Source organism: Balaenoptera musculus, chromosome 15, assembly GCF_009873245.2.
Source record: "Balaenoptera musculus isolate JJ_BM4_2016_0621 chromosome 15, mBalMus1.pri.v3, whole genome shotgun sequence".
In the NCBI taxonomy this organism is placed as follows: domain Eukaryota; kingdom Metazoa; phylum Chordata; class Mammalia; order Artiodactyla; family Balaenopteridae; genus Balaenoptera; species Balaenoptera musculus.
In genome coordinates, this window is record NC_045799.1 from 21,695,764 (window position 1) to 21,710,418 (window position 14,655).

A 14,655-nucleotide genomic window follows, 5' to 3' on the forward strand; every position below is an offset into this window, starting at 1 on the left:
TAGAATTAAGCCACAACTAACTGGAAGCCAAAGAACCAAATAATGTTTGATCTTACTCCTCTTTAAAAGAAAAAATAACATAGCTTTTAAGAAGGACTTGGTAAAATTCACACACATACATGAACACACTATCTCAGGATATTCTGGGTTCAATAAGGACCAAAACCAATTTTAGACAGCAGCTGACAACCATCAAAAGTATGTCCCCAAACCACATCAATATTTAATGAAAGCAAGTTCCAAAAGGGCTGAAGGACTTATCCAAGATCCTATAGTAGTTAGCAGCAAGGCTCAGACAAAATCTTAGCCCAGGGTACTTCCTAGTTCACCATAACTCTGAACAATTTTGTTGTTCCTTTCCCTTGTGCAAGGAAAGTCTCTGAAAGGCATAAGCGTGCCAAGGAGAATACAGATCAAAAGGTAGGATATGAGATGATGAATAGCATGAATACTAAAACCAGGCTTACACACTGCAAGCACTATATAAATTCTCACCATCGTTTATGATCATCTCTCTCTGAAGAATCATATAATCGCTGGTGGTTCACAGCAACCCCCACTGCAGCTTTTCATATGTGATTCGAAAGTAGGCAAAGACCAAGAGCTGTAAACATGTGGTGATGTTTCTACCTTTGGGGGGAGGGCTCTTGGAGTCCTCCATAGACAGCTTCAGCTGCTGTATGAACTCGCCGCCATACACACTTCTTTCTTGCCAGATGTTCAGCAATCTTTCTAAAGGTTTTTTACAGCCTTCATCTGCCTCTCTGCCCAGAAAAGACGAAAAGATATATATAAGCTTAAGATTTTTTGCTTTTAATTAGGACAGATTTACTTTAAAAAAAAAAACAAAAAACCAACAACTGACTAAATGATTTACATATTTAAAAACAGAAGGAAGAGTAAGGTACATACTGTAGTTAATGGATATTCAAAACTTGACCAGAAACTACATTCTTCCTGTGGTGTGCAGGGAAGAGAGAGGGATTATGTTACAGAATTAATCTGTCTCTTTTATCCTCTTTGAAAGATGGGGTAAATAGGGCAAAAAGCCAAAGGCTGATTTTTACTGACAGAGAATTATCAAAAATCAATCATATCAATTGTGACAGCTTGCTTTTTACAAAGCATTAACTGAAATCTAGTGCCAGATATACTGCTGGAAATTAAAGCAGGCCAAAATTTTTAAGGACAGGAAAAAAATGATTAAAACCAAATGTTTAAAGTGGGGAAGAAATTCATAATAACTCATCAATGCTAACACACCAACACCTCTAATATGTATAAATACAATCGTACACACATATATGTCAAGACTGATCTCAACTTTAAACTCACTACTTCATAATTATTTTAATTCCAGTCTAGGTCTGTATTCCAGATTCACACAAAGGTGTCTAGCAGATAATCTCAGAACACACCGAGCACAATACAGTCCTTTGTAATTTATATCTGAATGAAAGAAGCTAGTTATTTTCCTGACATACTACTCTCTTAAAACATATCACTCTCTTATTTTTCAATGAGATGACCATAACTCGCACTCAGGGTGAAACAGTTGTTTACCATAAAGTGTCAGACGGCAAGTGGAAGCATGGGGGAAGACTTTCCGAAACGAAAACAAATTCCCTCACCATGTACTGTGTTACTATGAATTGTTCTGTTCTGTGAGGCTGTGCGGATGTCAATGACCTTACACTGAGGAACTATAAACAAGAAGGGTTACCCTGACATCTTAGTATCTAAGTCAATATCTTTAGTAGGAACCTCAAGAAGAAACCATATAAAATTCAACTCAGATGGGAATTTCACTCACCCCCAGCCCTAACAGCACTTTTCTAAAACTTATGTTAACACTCAAGATGAGCTGAGTTTCCGGCCTAATCTGGTCAGATTGTATTACTTATGAATTATTAGTGGCAAATTTCACTAAATTGGGGGTTAAAGTACTAACTAAATCAGGATACATACAAATTAATTATTCTATTGGTAAAGCTGTTTTTTTTTTTTAAGTCAGAGGTCAGGGTGAGGGGGAGAAGGGGGAAAAAATTTCCACTGATATTTATAAAACTTAAAGATATGACCTTGATATTTATAATAAAAACATCTCTACTCCATCTTCAAAATATATCTAGAAACAAATTACTTCTCACCTCTTTCTCTGCTCTCACCCTGATCCAAGCCACTATCATCTCTTGTCTGATTACTGCAACAGCCTCATTACTAGTCTCCCTGCTTCCACCCTGTCCTCCAACCATCTATTCTCAAGTTTTAAAAATCCAATCCTAACTGTTGTGTTAAGGTAGAGCATGTCGCTCCTTTGCTCAAAACTTCCAATGGTTCTTCCTGGTCTCCCTCAGAATAAAAGTGAAAGTCCTAATGAAGCCTACAAAGCCTTTCTCAGCCCAGCCCATTATTTCTCTGACCTCACCTATCCTCACTCTCCCCTCCCTCCTCAACAGCTCCCTGGCCCTCCTGCCATAAAGTGTAGGACCTCTGCACTTAGCTTGGAACCAAGGCTCAGGCCAGGCAAGGATCCTTTGCTCTCCTCCTTCAGGTGCGTATATTCACACAGCACCTTTTCAGTGAATCCTTTCCTAATCTCCCTACTTAAAATTACACTCCCTACTCCTACTTAATTTTTCTCCACACAATTTATCTTCTGGTGTGCTATATATACGGTTTCCCTGTTGTTTATACTCTTTCCATTTGAATGTGATTTCCACAAGGGCAGGGATTTGTCTTTTTCCCCCACTGCTATATGCCCTAGAACAAGCACAATAAATATTTAATTGCAATGTTTTTTTTGAAAAATGTTAGAAAGGTTTCAGTAGGCCATACAATTAGTTAACTTTCAATGACCATTTTACCACATCAAGGTCATTCATGTCAGACATCAATTAAGCATTCATCTGCGCATTAAGGTTTATGAAATACTGTGCTTGAAATACAAAGAACAAGGCGTAGGTCCTGACCTCTAGGTTCTTGACCCAGCAGCCCCTCACCTCTCCACACCCTACCTGAGGCTTCATGTTCTAGCAACACTCAACAGTAAGTATTTTCTACTCAGCGCTTGCTGCCACTGGTACGTGTGCCTATGCTCGTGCTTTCTCCTCTCGCTTCAATGGAATCCCCAAAACAGAACAAGGTGAAGAGCAAAAGGTTCTGAGTAATTCCGGTGGCTGAAGTACTATATGGGGGGGTGTGGAAACAGCAGAAGAATCTGGAGGGATACAGTGGAATTAGATTACAGAGGACCCTAAATGCCATACTAAACATGTGGCCTTTATCCTGAAGGCAATGGGAAGTCCCTAATGTGATCAAATGCAGGCTTTAGAAAAATAAAGTCATTATAACTACTGTAACAAAATCACAGCTAATCAGAACTTAACTGGTTGGTACTTTTAACATAAAATCTGTTCTCTGCAAATTCTCTTAAAAGAGAAACCAATCATGAAAACAAATTCTTATCAAGGATTTAGTTAAAAGGGTTGGGAGGGGCACAACACCCATCCAACCACCATCCACCATTCCCGGGGCTATTTGGGGCTTGATTAAGACTGATAGTGAGTACAGCTGCAGTCACACTACTATATAGCGGATACTGATGCTCAAACCTGTTGTAACCAAAAGATTTTCAAAAGGCTTTCACCACTGAAGGCTACAGCCAAAAGGGTGCTCGACTTTAATTAGTGAACATAATTAACCATGATAGGCTAATTCTTTGAGCACTACAGTAAATCAAAGTTTTGCCAGCTAAGGTCTAAAGATATAGACACAACAGTCAAGAAATCTTTTTACTGATGAGGTTTTGCCCTAAGTAGCTCCAATGAAGTGGAAGTCACTTTAGCACCTGAAATTGGATACAACCAAAGCAAAAAAGTCATTTTATGACAGAAGGAGCTATCTTTTCAAGTTGTACTAACTCCATTCTAACTTGAGAAATCTTTAAGTGAAAAAACACAAAAAATCTTTGCCACTTATCAATGAATAAACTGAAAGATGATAAATAAGTACATATGTAACTTATTTTGCAGAACACAACTTAGTATCTTAATTCTAAATATTTATAAATTCAACCACTGAAAATTTGATCTAAAAAGTGAAAAGTATGTGTTATACACACGTAGGACTACTGCTTGAAGTGTCAGCTGGATACCAGAGGGCTTGCCAAGCCAGCGTGGGGGCCTTTTCTTCCTCTGCAGCTCTAATGGCACTGCCTTGGTACACCCACTATAATTTGTGTACTTCTCTCTTATCCCATGCACAGTAGGACTATAGCAGGCCTACTCAGGGCATAAATTATTTCTAAGTATCCTCAGCACTTCCAACAGCGCCTCATGTAAAGGTAAAGCAGAAACAGTCCTTTGCAATTGTATAGAAAAGAGTTAACACAGCAGGCCTGAGACTGCTGCCCTTAGAAAGGCCTGCTCACGAGGTTGGCCCTTGACTGGCATCTCGGAACCTGGATTTCAGAAGTGTTCCCATCATTTCCTAACTGATAAGGGTGGTTTACTGTGCTTAAACTGTTTATACAAACAGTATGGTTTATGCTGAACACCTGCTTTCCTTCTGGGAGCCTAGAATTTTGGCAGAGTGTCTGTGACCAACCCTAACAAAATCCCTAGGTACTACATCTCTAACGGGCTTCTCAGGTAGAAAACACTTCACATGTATTGCCACAGTTCAAAGGGGGAGGAATTAAGTATGTCTTGTGTGACTCCACTATGAAAGGACTCTTGGAAGCTTATGCCTTGTCTCCTCAGGACTTCATCCCTTGCACCTTTTCCCTTTGCTAATTTTGCTTTATATCCTTTCACTGTAATAAATCATAGCCAGGAACACAATTATACCCAAGTCCTGTGAGTCCTCCTAGCAAGTCACCAAACCTGGAAGTGGTCTTGGGGACCCATGACTGTTATAACAGGAAATAAATATGTATATGGTGATAATTCCAAATTTATGTCTCCAGAAATCAATTTCCTACTGAGCTTCAAGACTGTTTCATCCATCCGCCTATATGGCATCACCCTTTGGAATATCTATTAGCCATCTCAAACTTAACATGGCCAAAACAAAACTCTTGATTTCCTCTACCATATCTTTACCTCAATCTCCACCTCGGTAAACAGCACCATCAGCCATCCACATACTCATGTCAAAAACCTAGAAATAATCTTTGATTTCTCTTTTCCCTCACTACCAAGCTCCCACTAATCCTATCAGTTTTACATGGGGGGGGGCACAAATCTACCCATAAAGTAAACATTCAACAAGTGGAAGCTATTATCTCCTCAATGCTCCTGAGTCCTAGCCAATGTCATCTCTAGCCTACACTAGAGCAACACCCTCGACCTCAGGTCCCTGCCTCTCCCTTGGCCTTTATAATCTATTCTCCACCCCAAGCTGGAGGGATCTTTGAATAAGGCATTTGGAATATATCACTCCCCTGCTTAAAACTCCTGACATCCTATCGGAACAAAATCCTAACTCTCTCCCAAGACTTACAAGGCATATGTGACTATCACCTGCCTGCCTCTCTGATCTCACCTGGATGCGACTTTCCCTCTGTTCCTTGTGTTCTAACCACAATGGCCTTCATTCTGATCCTCTTAACATGCCAAGATTATTTGTACCTTAGGTTCTTTTTAATAGCTGTTCCTATTTCGCATGATTACCTCAAATGTCACTTCCTTAGAGAGGCCTTCCTTCACCACACTAGAAGAGATCCCACTCAAGAACGTCATTCTATTTTATTATGTCCATATTATCACTCTCTGAAAGTATCTTATTCATTTTGTCCTTGCCTGCCTTGTTCACTGCTTGCCCCCCTAGTATCTGGATCAGTACTTTGCACAAAGAAGGCACTTAAATACATCTTGAAGGAAAGATTAAGTGCGCAACTATCTCCAAACTGAGAAGAAAACAAGAAGGCATTTGTGTGGAAAATAAGTTTAAAGTCTGGTTACTTAAACTGCTATTCAAATTAAATCTACCCTATGAGCTTGGCAGCTTTCTCTGACTTGAGAGGTTTGTTGTTTCTTTCCTAGGGGGTAGGGGGTTTGAGGGAGGAGGCAGGAAATTATCATAAAGAGATTCCTAATCAATTTTAGTCAATATTAATGGGTCCACTATCTTTGTTCATCAATTGGCCACAGAAAAACTGTACAGAGAGCACTTCTTACTGTTGATAAGGTGCATCAGGACTGAAGTGGTGTGGCTGGACTTCCTATTCTAATAATGGGGGTGGGGGTGGGGAGGGAGCTTAGAGACATGGGGATCTTGAATATAATACCTGAACGGGACCTTAAAAGAACTAGAAGAATGCAAAAAAGAAAGGTAACAGAGCTATCTTTTTTTATTTAAAAGGATCAGGTCTATTTTCCCCACAATGCCACAGAATTTGCCAAGACATTCTTACAGTGCCTCCTAGATAGGTTTTAAGATGATACCAAGTAGAAAAATTTTTAATCCTGGTATTGCTCATCCCCCCCTCTCCCACCCGCTTTTCTACTTACACTTTTCTGATTTGGGAGCAGCTTATGATTACTGTTCAATTTTTAAGGAAAAATGTTATGTTTACTATCCCTATAGGAAATTTCTTTAGTCAATTTCTTATACCCTAAATTTATTAACTTATTCAACAACTACTTACTGAATCCCTACTCTGTGCCAGGGCAGACCACAGTGTTGCTCAGCTCCTGGGACACCATTCACATCAAGACTATCTAAATGGTGTTCTCGAAGGTACAAAACCCAGTAGCTCTGTGCCAGATACTCTATTAGGTGTCTGGAATACAGGAAAGAACAAAAAAGAAACAGTCCTTCTCTTCACATAGTTTATAATATAGTACACTTCCATGAATGGGCAAAGACTGTGGATTGAGCACTGTTGTTTTACTTTATCCTCACAACTCGAATGAGACAGGTGGTGACATTCCCTTTTAACTAACCTGCAAACGTGGGCTCAAAAAGCTACATAACACATCCAAGGCCACTCAGTGTTGGAGGCAGAGCTACAGCCAACGTCTAAGAAACTGAACTGAATCTCCTCAAAACAAGAAAATGCCTGTCTCCAATTTCAGAGGGCTACTCGAGTAGTCCGTTCTAAGCTTATTCTCTGTTATGACGACTCAATATTTTTTCAAGTTCCCAAACATTCTGCTTTTTCAGTATCCATGTTCAAAAAAAAAAAAGCCAGTTGACTAACAAAAATCTTTTATCCATCTCTACAAAGCTAGATGTCATTTCTTAAAAATCCTTTGGAGTTCTCATTTCACTCCTTCAAACTTTCCAAATCTTTCACGGAATGCCAGACTTACTTTCACACTTAAGGTCTTTCACTTACACTCTAGGCCTTAGAACAATTTTCGTTTAACCCACTAGTCTCCTTCTCACCCTTCCCAGTTTCCTTTGGCAAAGATGTTTTGTTTGATTTGCTTACTTATTAATATTCTAGTGAAAAATAGTTTTTCTTTGTTCCTCCTAGACAACTAACTTATATCTACAAAAAACAGTTTGTTTTTAAATAAATAAAAGTGATTTGTAAAACTTTTAATTAAATGTATAGTTTCCGTGATATCAGCTATAAGTATGCTCTACCCACCCCCGTCCTCTGTCACAAAACACAATAGTGGCACACACTTAATATGACAGAGCCAGAGCAAATATCTACTTTCCACACTAATAATTACTATCTTTGCAGGTACAGTAATGACTACTATTTTTAGTAAGTTAGACATGTAGACATCCAGAAGTAAGTAAAAACAAAGGCACAGCAACTAATTTCTTGCTATTAAGGTTTTGTTACTGGAAAGTTCCCTTGTACTATTTAGCTTTGTTTTTTAACCATAAGCTAATAAGACAACTCAGCCAAACCAAGGAAAGTACCATATTCAAGAAGTGAATTCAATAGTGAATACATCTAGGAGAAAAGATGTGCTTCAAGTGCTAGACTGAGTCCCTTCAATGCATCAAAATATTTACTTGTCTGAGTTTCTCAAGGAGTCAGGCAAAATATAAAACCACAATTTGGCCTCTGCAACTCTCTATAAAGTACCTCTCTTTAAAGTATGAAGCTGTCAAATTACAAAGGCTATCACACACAAAAAACAAAGAACAAAAAGGAAAAGGTAATGCATTCAAAAACAAAACAGAACAAAAAACCAGAAAACATACCTGGCAACGTGAGAAAAAGCATCCACAAGGACAGATTCAAATTCTCTAGTGAATTCAGGTCCTTTCCTTTTACTGTTTTGAATGACATCATTGGCTAAGTACAGAAAAGTAAGCTTTCTATTTGATTTGGCTGGAAAAAAAGAAAAGAAGATAATTTAGCTTACACCAAGGAAATTCTCAATTCACAATTCTTTTGCCCTAAGCTACTCCTAAAGAACACAAAGACAAGCATTACCTACTTGAGGTCAAGACTGCTATGTTTGAAAAAACAATTTAAGGGACTCCTGGAGGTGTCTAGTGAAACAGGATTGAGAATACAATTTTGAAAAAAATAAAAAACAAGAATATGCCATCTTAATTGATTGTGGTGATAGCTGCATAACTGCGAACATACTAAAAACCATTGAATTGTATATTCTAAAAGAGTGACTTGTGTGGAATGTGAATTATAGTTCAATATAATTGTTTTTAAAAAAAAAGAGAATACGCCATCTTAACTTCTGTGTTATTTTAGTCAGGGTAATTAATTGGCAGTAAAAATTAAGATAATCCAAAGAAAATTCCTAAACCTTTAAGCAGTCAATATTCTCCCGTGAATTCCTAAAGGATAAGCTGTCAATACATCTCCAGAAGACATGTTAAAACCAAGGTTTTCATTTATTATATTGCAAAGATGAGCATTTCTTACTCACTGTTAATTATCAAATACCACAGAATGAAAGACTGGGTTAAGTCTCAATTTTAAAAGATACTTGTAATTTATGCTCCTAGACCAAGAATTTCTCTTTGAACATTCCAATAACCATAATCAGTCAATGATATCAACTCTACAATCCAGAGGAATCTCTAGATGCACCAATGGATATTTATCTCAAAATACAAATATACATTAATGTTACATGATCACTGAAAATTTACACATGTCTGAAATCTGGATATGCAAAATTATGGCTCCCACAAAAAATATAATTATTCTCTCTTATACCTACTAAATGTAGTATTTCCTATTACTCTATATGGTAGCATGCATTAAACCATAAAAACCTCACGCAATATGTCTGAGTTACAGTTGCTTGGGGGAACATTACTGAATTTCCTGGCTTCTATGCACATAACTTTTCAACCGTAAAGTTACATCACTACCATTTTTGGTCCCAGTTTTCTTTTAAAAGAAATAAATAATAACACAATCAGATAGTTCAAAACATTAAGTTTACTCCAATGCCGAAGTGCCCAAAAGACTCAAGCAAGCCCTATGTCAACCTTTACACCTGAATTACTAGTCCTTACTCCACTGCTCTCAGAAACCATTTCTGTTTCTTTTGAAATGCACACAGCAAGTATAAATTCTGACACAGCAGGCTCAAGATCTGACATTTTAAAATGTAGCTACAGGAGAATAACTCACTCAAGTTAAAAACAAGATTTTTAAAGCATGTTATAGTTGAAACTGATGACTTAAAGTGCTCATAAAATTAAATATGGATATCCTGAAATGTACTAACCTTCTGATAATAACCTAGTTTAGATGGCCAATTGATGAGAATATTGAAAACCTGGAGCTATCTTTAACTGTTCTAATTATTATTCAAAAACAGAACAAAAGTGTCAATAGTTTCAATATCCCACTGTTGCTACAAAGGTATGATTACGGCAAAAAGCTTTTTTTTTTTTTTTTTTTAAAGCAAACCTTGTTCTAGGATGTTGCAGCAAGTTAAACTACCAAGTCTATAATGCCATGAAAGTTAAGATTTAAAAGTTAAAAGAGGGCTTCCCTGGTGACGCAGTGGTTAAGAATCCGCCTGCCAATGCAGGGGACACAGGTTGGAAGCCTGGTCCAGGAAGATTCCACATGCCGCGGAGCAACTAAGCCCGTGCACCACAACTACTGAGCATGCGAGCCACAACCACTGAGCCCGCGAGCCACAACTACTGAAGCCCACGCACCTAGAGCCTGTGCTCCGCAACAAGGGAACCACAGTAAGAAGCACGCGCATCACAACGAAGAGTAGTCCCCGCTCACCACAACTAGAGAAAAGCCCGCACACAGCAACAAAGACCCAACGCAGCCAAAGATAAATAAATAAATATTAAAAAAAAAAAAGTAAAACAGAACTTCTACAAAGCAAATCGGACTAATATACTTTATGTTAAAAAACCCAGAATCCATATTGTAAAATGTCAATTTGGCCATTCAAGACCTGATACATTTTGCAGTATTACAAATATGATAGCTAAGATAGAGAGCCAAGGTTTTCACTATCTACAATGCCAATTAATTCTCATCACCCTCAAACTTAGCAATGAGAATTTAGGATAAAACTTTATCCCTCCACATCCAGCATCCTGAATAATCAACATGAGCACCATGTGTGTAAAGGTAATATAACAAAGCCCTAGAGGGAATTCCCTGGAGGTCCAGTGGTTAGGACTCCTCGCTCTCACTTCCGAGGGGCCGGGGTTCGATCCCTGGTCAGGGAACTAAGATCCCACAAGCCGCGCAGTGCGGCCAAAACAAGCAAACAACAACAAAAACCCACAAAGCCCTAGAGCACTTGAACACACACGGTCATAATACACACGACACACACACCCTCTACTCCAGCCCTGGGTGGTAACTCACTTGTGCAGATGTCTTTCCAATATGTCAGTATGGATTCTTTCACTCCCTACTGAGGCCCATTCCAAATTGGTTGAGATAGTTATTGAGCAAAGTTTAAATAACTGGCTGACCAAAATTTTTCACTTGTCTGGATAGTTTTGACATCTAGAGGAAGTAATTTTTTTTTAAAAAAAAGGCCTATTTACCTGCACTACTAAAGGTAGTAGTAGTACAAACGTAAGGTACAAATGTACTACTAAAAAATGTTCATCTTAGGGTATTTTACACCAAACTGCTCCAAAAAGAAAGGGAGAAGTTCTACCTAGAACAGAGCCCAAAGGGATAAATTAAGAATTATTCCTAGGGAATGGAAAGAAAATAACACATCATGAATAGAAGTAGTACTTAAGCAGGAAAAAGAAAACTTTTAAAGTCTCATAAATATTTGGAGGCAAAACAGAGATGGTTTGTGAATGTCTTAAGGAAATGACTTGACTACAGATAGAAATGTCCGTTTTTAAAGATTCAGGGTGGGCTAGAACCTAAAAGGTTAGTCAATTCCAACATTAGGGCACAAAATCTTTTTCCACTTTAGTGCAGGGGCATTTTCAATTCATGAAGGCTGCGTATTAGGAAACTGTACACTGATGCTTGGAAGAGCATCCTCTAGTTCTGCACTGTCCAGTATGATAGCCATTAGCCACATGTGGCTACTGAACACTTGATTTGTAGCTAACAAAACTCAGGGACTGAATTTTCAATTGTATTTATTTGAAAGTTTACTTCCTTAGTCACACATTTCAAGTGCTCATGGCAAGAGGCTACCTTGTTGCACAGCACAAATATGAAGCATTTCTCTCATCACAGAACGCTCTATCAGGCAGTGCCGCTTGGATCCTTTACTCAGCCATGAAAATGATGTCAAGAGACGACAATTTAACTCCTAAACTATTTTTTACCTGTGTTAACAGGCACCATGCTAAATGTTGTGTACATTACGGACAACCAGAAGAGCTAGTTTCTCCCTCAAAACATAATCCAGTGAAAGAGACATAACTAGTAAGAATGAAATAAATGCAGATTAATTCTAATAAACAAAAGCACTACGGGTTTGGTTGGAGTAAGATGATCACCTTCACTTATTAAGTGCACTGATGCACCAGGTACCTGAAAACAAGTTTCGGCGTCTCGGAGCACTGGGCTAATGTCCCAGCTGTACACTCATTAACACAGCACTTCATCTCTTCATATCTTTATCTTCTCATCTATAAAATGGGGATAATAATGCTGACCTACTTACAACTTAAGGTTTCATCATATGAAATTAGGGTTAAAGGAGATTCATAAACAAAAGTACTCTTTATTTTCTGTATCTCCAATAGGGTGAGGTGGGGAATCAAGATGGCTTCACAAAAGTGACATCTGAGGTGGATTTTGACGCGCCTCTGAGATCCTACCAGATAGGATCCTGTAGAAAGCAATTCGAATTTTTCCGCCATATCTCAGACAACAGAAATAATATCTGAATGGCACAGTGGGGTACATGAATGGGGCTCTGGGAGGCCCAGGCTCTATCCCCCAACTACCCTGAGGGCTGAGGGGACCCCCATCTCAGTACAGCACATGATATTTGGGGGGCAGGGGGTCTCTGCCAGAGGACTAGAACTGGGTCTCCTGAAAGAATCCTGGATTTTGGTGTCTGCCAGTCTGATGTAGTCCTAGCCTCACTGGTTCTAAGGCCTTGAAAATACCACTTAGCCACTTCAGTTTCCTCATCTGTAAAACAGAATGACATCCTGACCTCACAGATAGCAGAGAACACATGTAGAGTTACTTCCTATGCTATAAAGGGCCTACCACATACAGGCTGTCCAAAACAGCGCTAAGCTTCATTTGCTCAGCTTTCTGCTATGAAGCTCACTGGGGTATCAAATAGTTGTGTAGATGCCCATCTTTCCCCAGCAGACTGTAAGCAATTTGAGGCAAAGAACATGCCCCACACTGAGTAATCAGTATCCCACCTCACCATTATTCATCCAGTGCCTACACTCTGCCTGACACCATGCTAGATGTTCATGTGGATTATCCTGTTTACTCTTCACCCCAAGTTGTTTGAGCCTCCGTTTTATTCTCATCTGCTGAGTTCCTACTTCCCAGAACTCTGAGACTGTAAAAAATGACAATGTATGTAATGATATCAGTACTGCACTTGGCACAGAACAAAGGCACAGTAAGTATCAGTTATCATTATCTCTATTTTACAGATCAGGAAACTGAGGGAAAGAGAGGTGAAGCTGCGGGGGCTCAGTAAATGGCAAAGTCAGGCTCCAGAGGCACTTGGCCTCTGGAGCCAACATGCTATCAAGCTCCCAACCCAGTGCCTGGCACACAACAACAGGCTGAGCTCAATCAATGGCTGCCAGATGCTGAGCAGGGTCTAGAACCAAGGAGAGCTGCATGAGAAGAGGAAACTGAGAGGCAAGGTCTAGGTGGTGTGGCCCCTTGACTTCTCTGCAATGGCAGTGACTGTACCCACTTCCAGGGCAGTGCTGAGGACTAAGTGCGAGGATATACATAAGGTCCTAGCACAGTGACCGGCACAGAATAAAGGCTCTGTAAGTGGCAGTTACCCTTGTCCTCTTTTGACAGATGCGAAAACAGAGGCTTAGAGAGAAGAAACTTGCCCGGTATCACTCAGCTAGCAAGTGGCTAAGCCAGGGCTCGATCTAGGTAATCTTACTCCGAATGCCCAGCAACCGCCTGGCACACAACAGGCTAAGGCCTGTACCCTCCACCAGGCGCTCAACGCTGCCGAGAGAATAATGGTCACAAGTGTCAGGAGGAGCCAGAGAGGAAAGCGGCTGGGTTAACTGGGAGTCCTGAGCCCCGGTCGGTGGAACCTCAGACAAGTACCTTAAACCCTCCCAGGCCTCGGTTTCCTTCTCCGAGAAATGGGGATAACACTGTCTCCAACCTCAGAAGCGCAATCAATCAGAGGCCCAGGCCTGGAAAGCCAGGCTCAGCTAAGAAGCTAGAGGGGCCTCGGGAGTGGGTGCGGGAGAGGGCTACCCGGGAGGAGGACCCATGGGGGTAGAGGGAGTGTTTACCTTTGCGGAGCTCGCGGTGCCACACCGAGACGATGGGTCCCGCGTGCTTGCGGTGGTGGATGAGCCACAGGGAGAGGGTCTGCACGCTCTGCTGAGAGTTGCTCAGCTCTGAGAGCTTCTTCTCCAGCGCCGACTCGGAGAAGGAGGACATGGTGGCGGCGGTGAGGCCCGGCAGGGATCGGCCTGGGCCGCCCAGTGCGGCGGGGAGAGCGACGGCACGAGGCCGGGACCTCACCTGGCGGCCTGCGGGACTCTTTATGACTGACAGATGGCCGGGGGGGGCCAGGAGGGGGAGGGGATGGGTCTCCGCAGTATCAGCCGCCCGCGCCGCCGCCACAAGATGGCCACCTACCTCTCACCCCGCCGCGAGAGCAGGGTCAAAGGGCAAGGGCCGAAGTGGCGGGGCACCGGGGGGACTCAGAGTGTAGAAAAACACCCCTCCGATGGCGAAGGCCTCTTTGAATCTCGCTCGGAGCACTCCGAAAGCGACAGACAGGGAAAAGGGCGCACTTCGGAGGCCTCCGGAAGGCGCTTTGACCGCTCGCGCCCGCACGCCGGCGCAGTCAGTGTCACCGGAACCCTTTCTCCCGCTCCCGCAGAACCTTTCTGGCGCGGTGCGGCGCGCGAGTTACGCGTCACTTCCGGCGCGGCGGAGGAGTTGCGAGAGTGAGGGAAAGGCTGGAAGACGAGGTAAGGGAAGAGTGGCGCGAACGAGAGGGAGACAGCAACCGCGAGCCCTTAGAGGGGGATCCTGAGGGGATGCTGAGGCTG

The 14,655-nt window shown here is 41.2% G+C and overlaps 2 protein-coding genes across 9 annotated transcripts in view; one reads left to right on the top strand and one right to left on the bottom strand.

Moving 5' to 3' along the window:
- The window catches only part of RPRD1B (regulation of nuclear pre-mRNA domain containing 1B), an 80,202-nt gene extending 65,775 nt beyond the window's left edge, over positions 1-14,427 (bottom strand). For 5 of the 7 annotated variants that reach the window (XR_005016414.1, XR_005016412.1, XR_005016413.1 and 2 more), the window contains exons 1-3: positions 13,885-14,426; positions 8,176-8,305; positions 631-764 (exon numbers count right to left, since the gene is read on the bottom strand). Coding sequence is in view for 4 of the 7 variants with exons in the window: in XM_036825080.1 (XP_036680975.1) it covers positions 631-764; positions 8,176-8,305; positions 13,885-14,035 (415 nt within the window). In the remaining 3 variants the exon portion in view is untranslated. Of the gene's footprint in view, positions 1-630; positions 765-8,175; positions 8,306-13,884 lie in introns of all 7 variants that reach the window. The other 2 variants (XM_036825079.1, XM_036825081.1) reach the window with 1 other exon arrangement.
- Positions 14,428-14,516: 89 nt separating this feature from the next.
- The window catches only part of TTI1 (TELO2 interacting protein 1), a 42,655-nt gene continuing 42,516 nt past the window's right edge, over positions 14,517-14,655 (top strand). Inside the window, exon 1 of one of the 2 annotated variants that reach the window (XM_036827148.1) lies at positions 14,517-14,574. The gene's annotated coding sequence lies outside the window, so the exon portion shown is untranslated. The remainder of the gene's footprint in view (positions 14,575-14,655) is intronic. The other variant, XM_036827149.1, reaches the window with a different exon arrangement.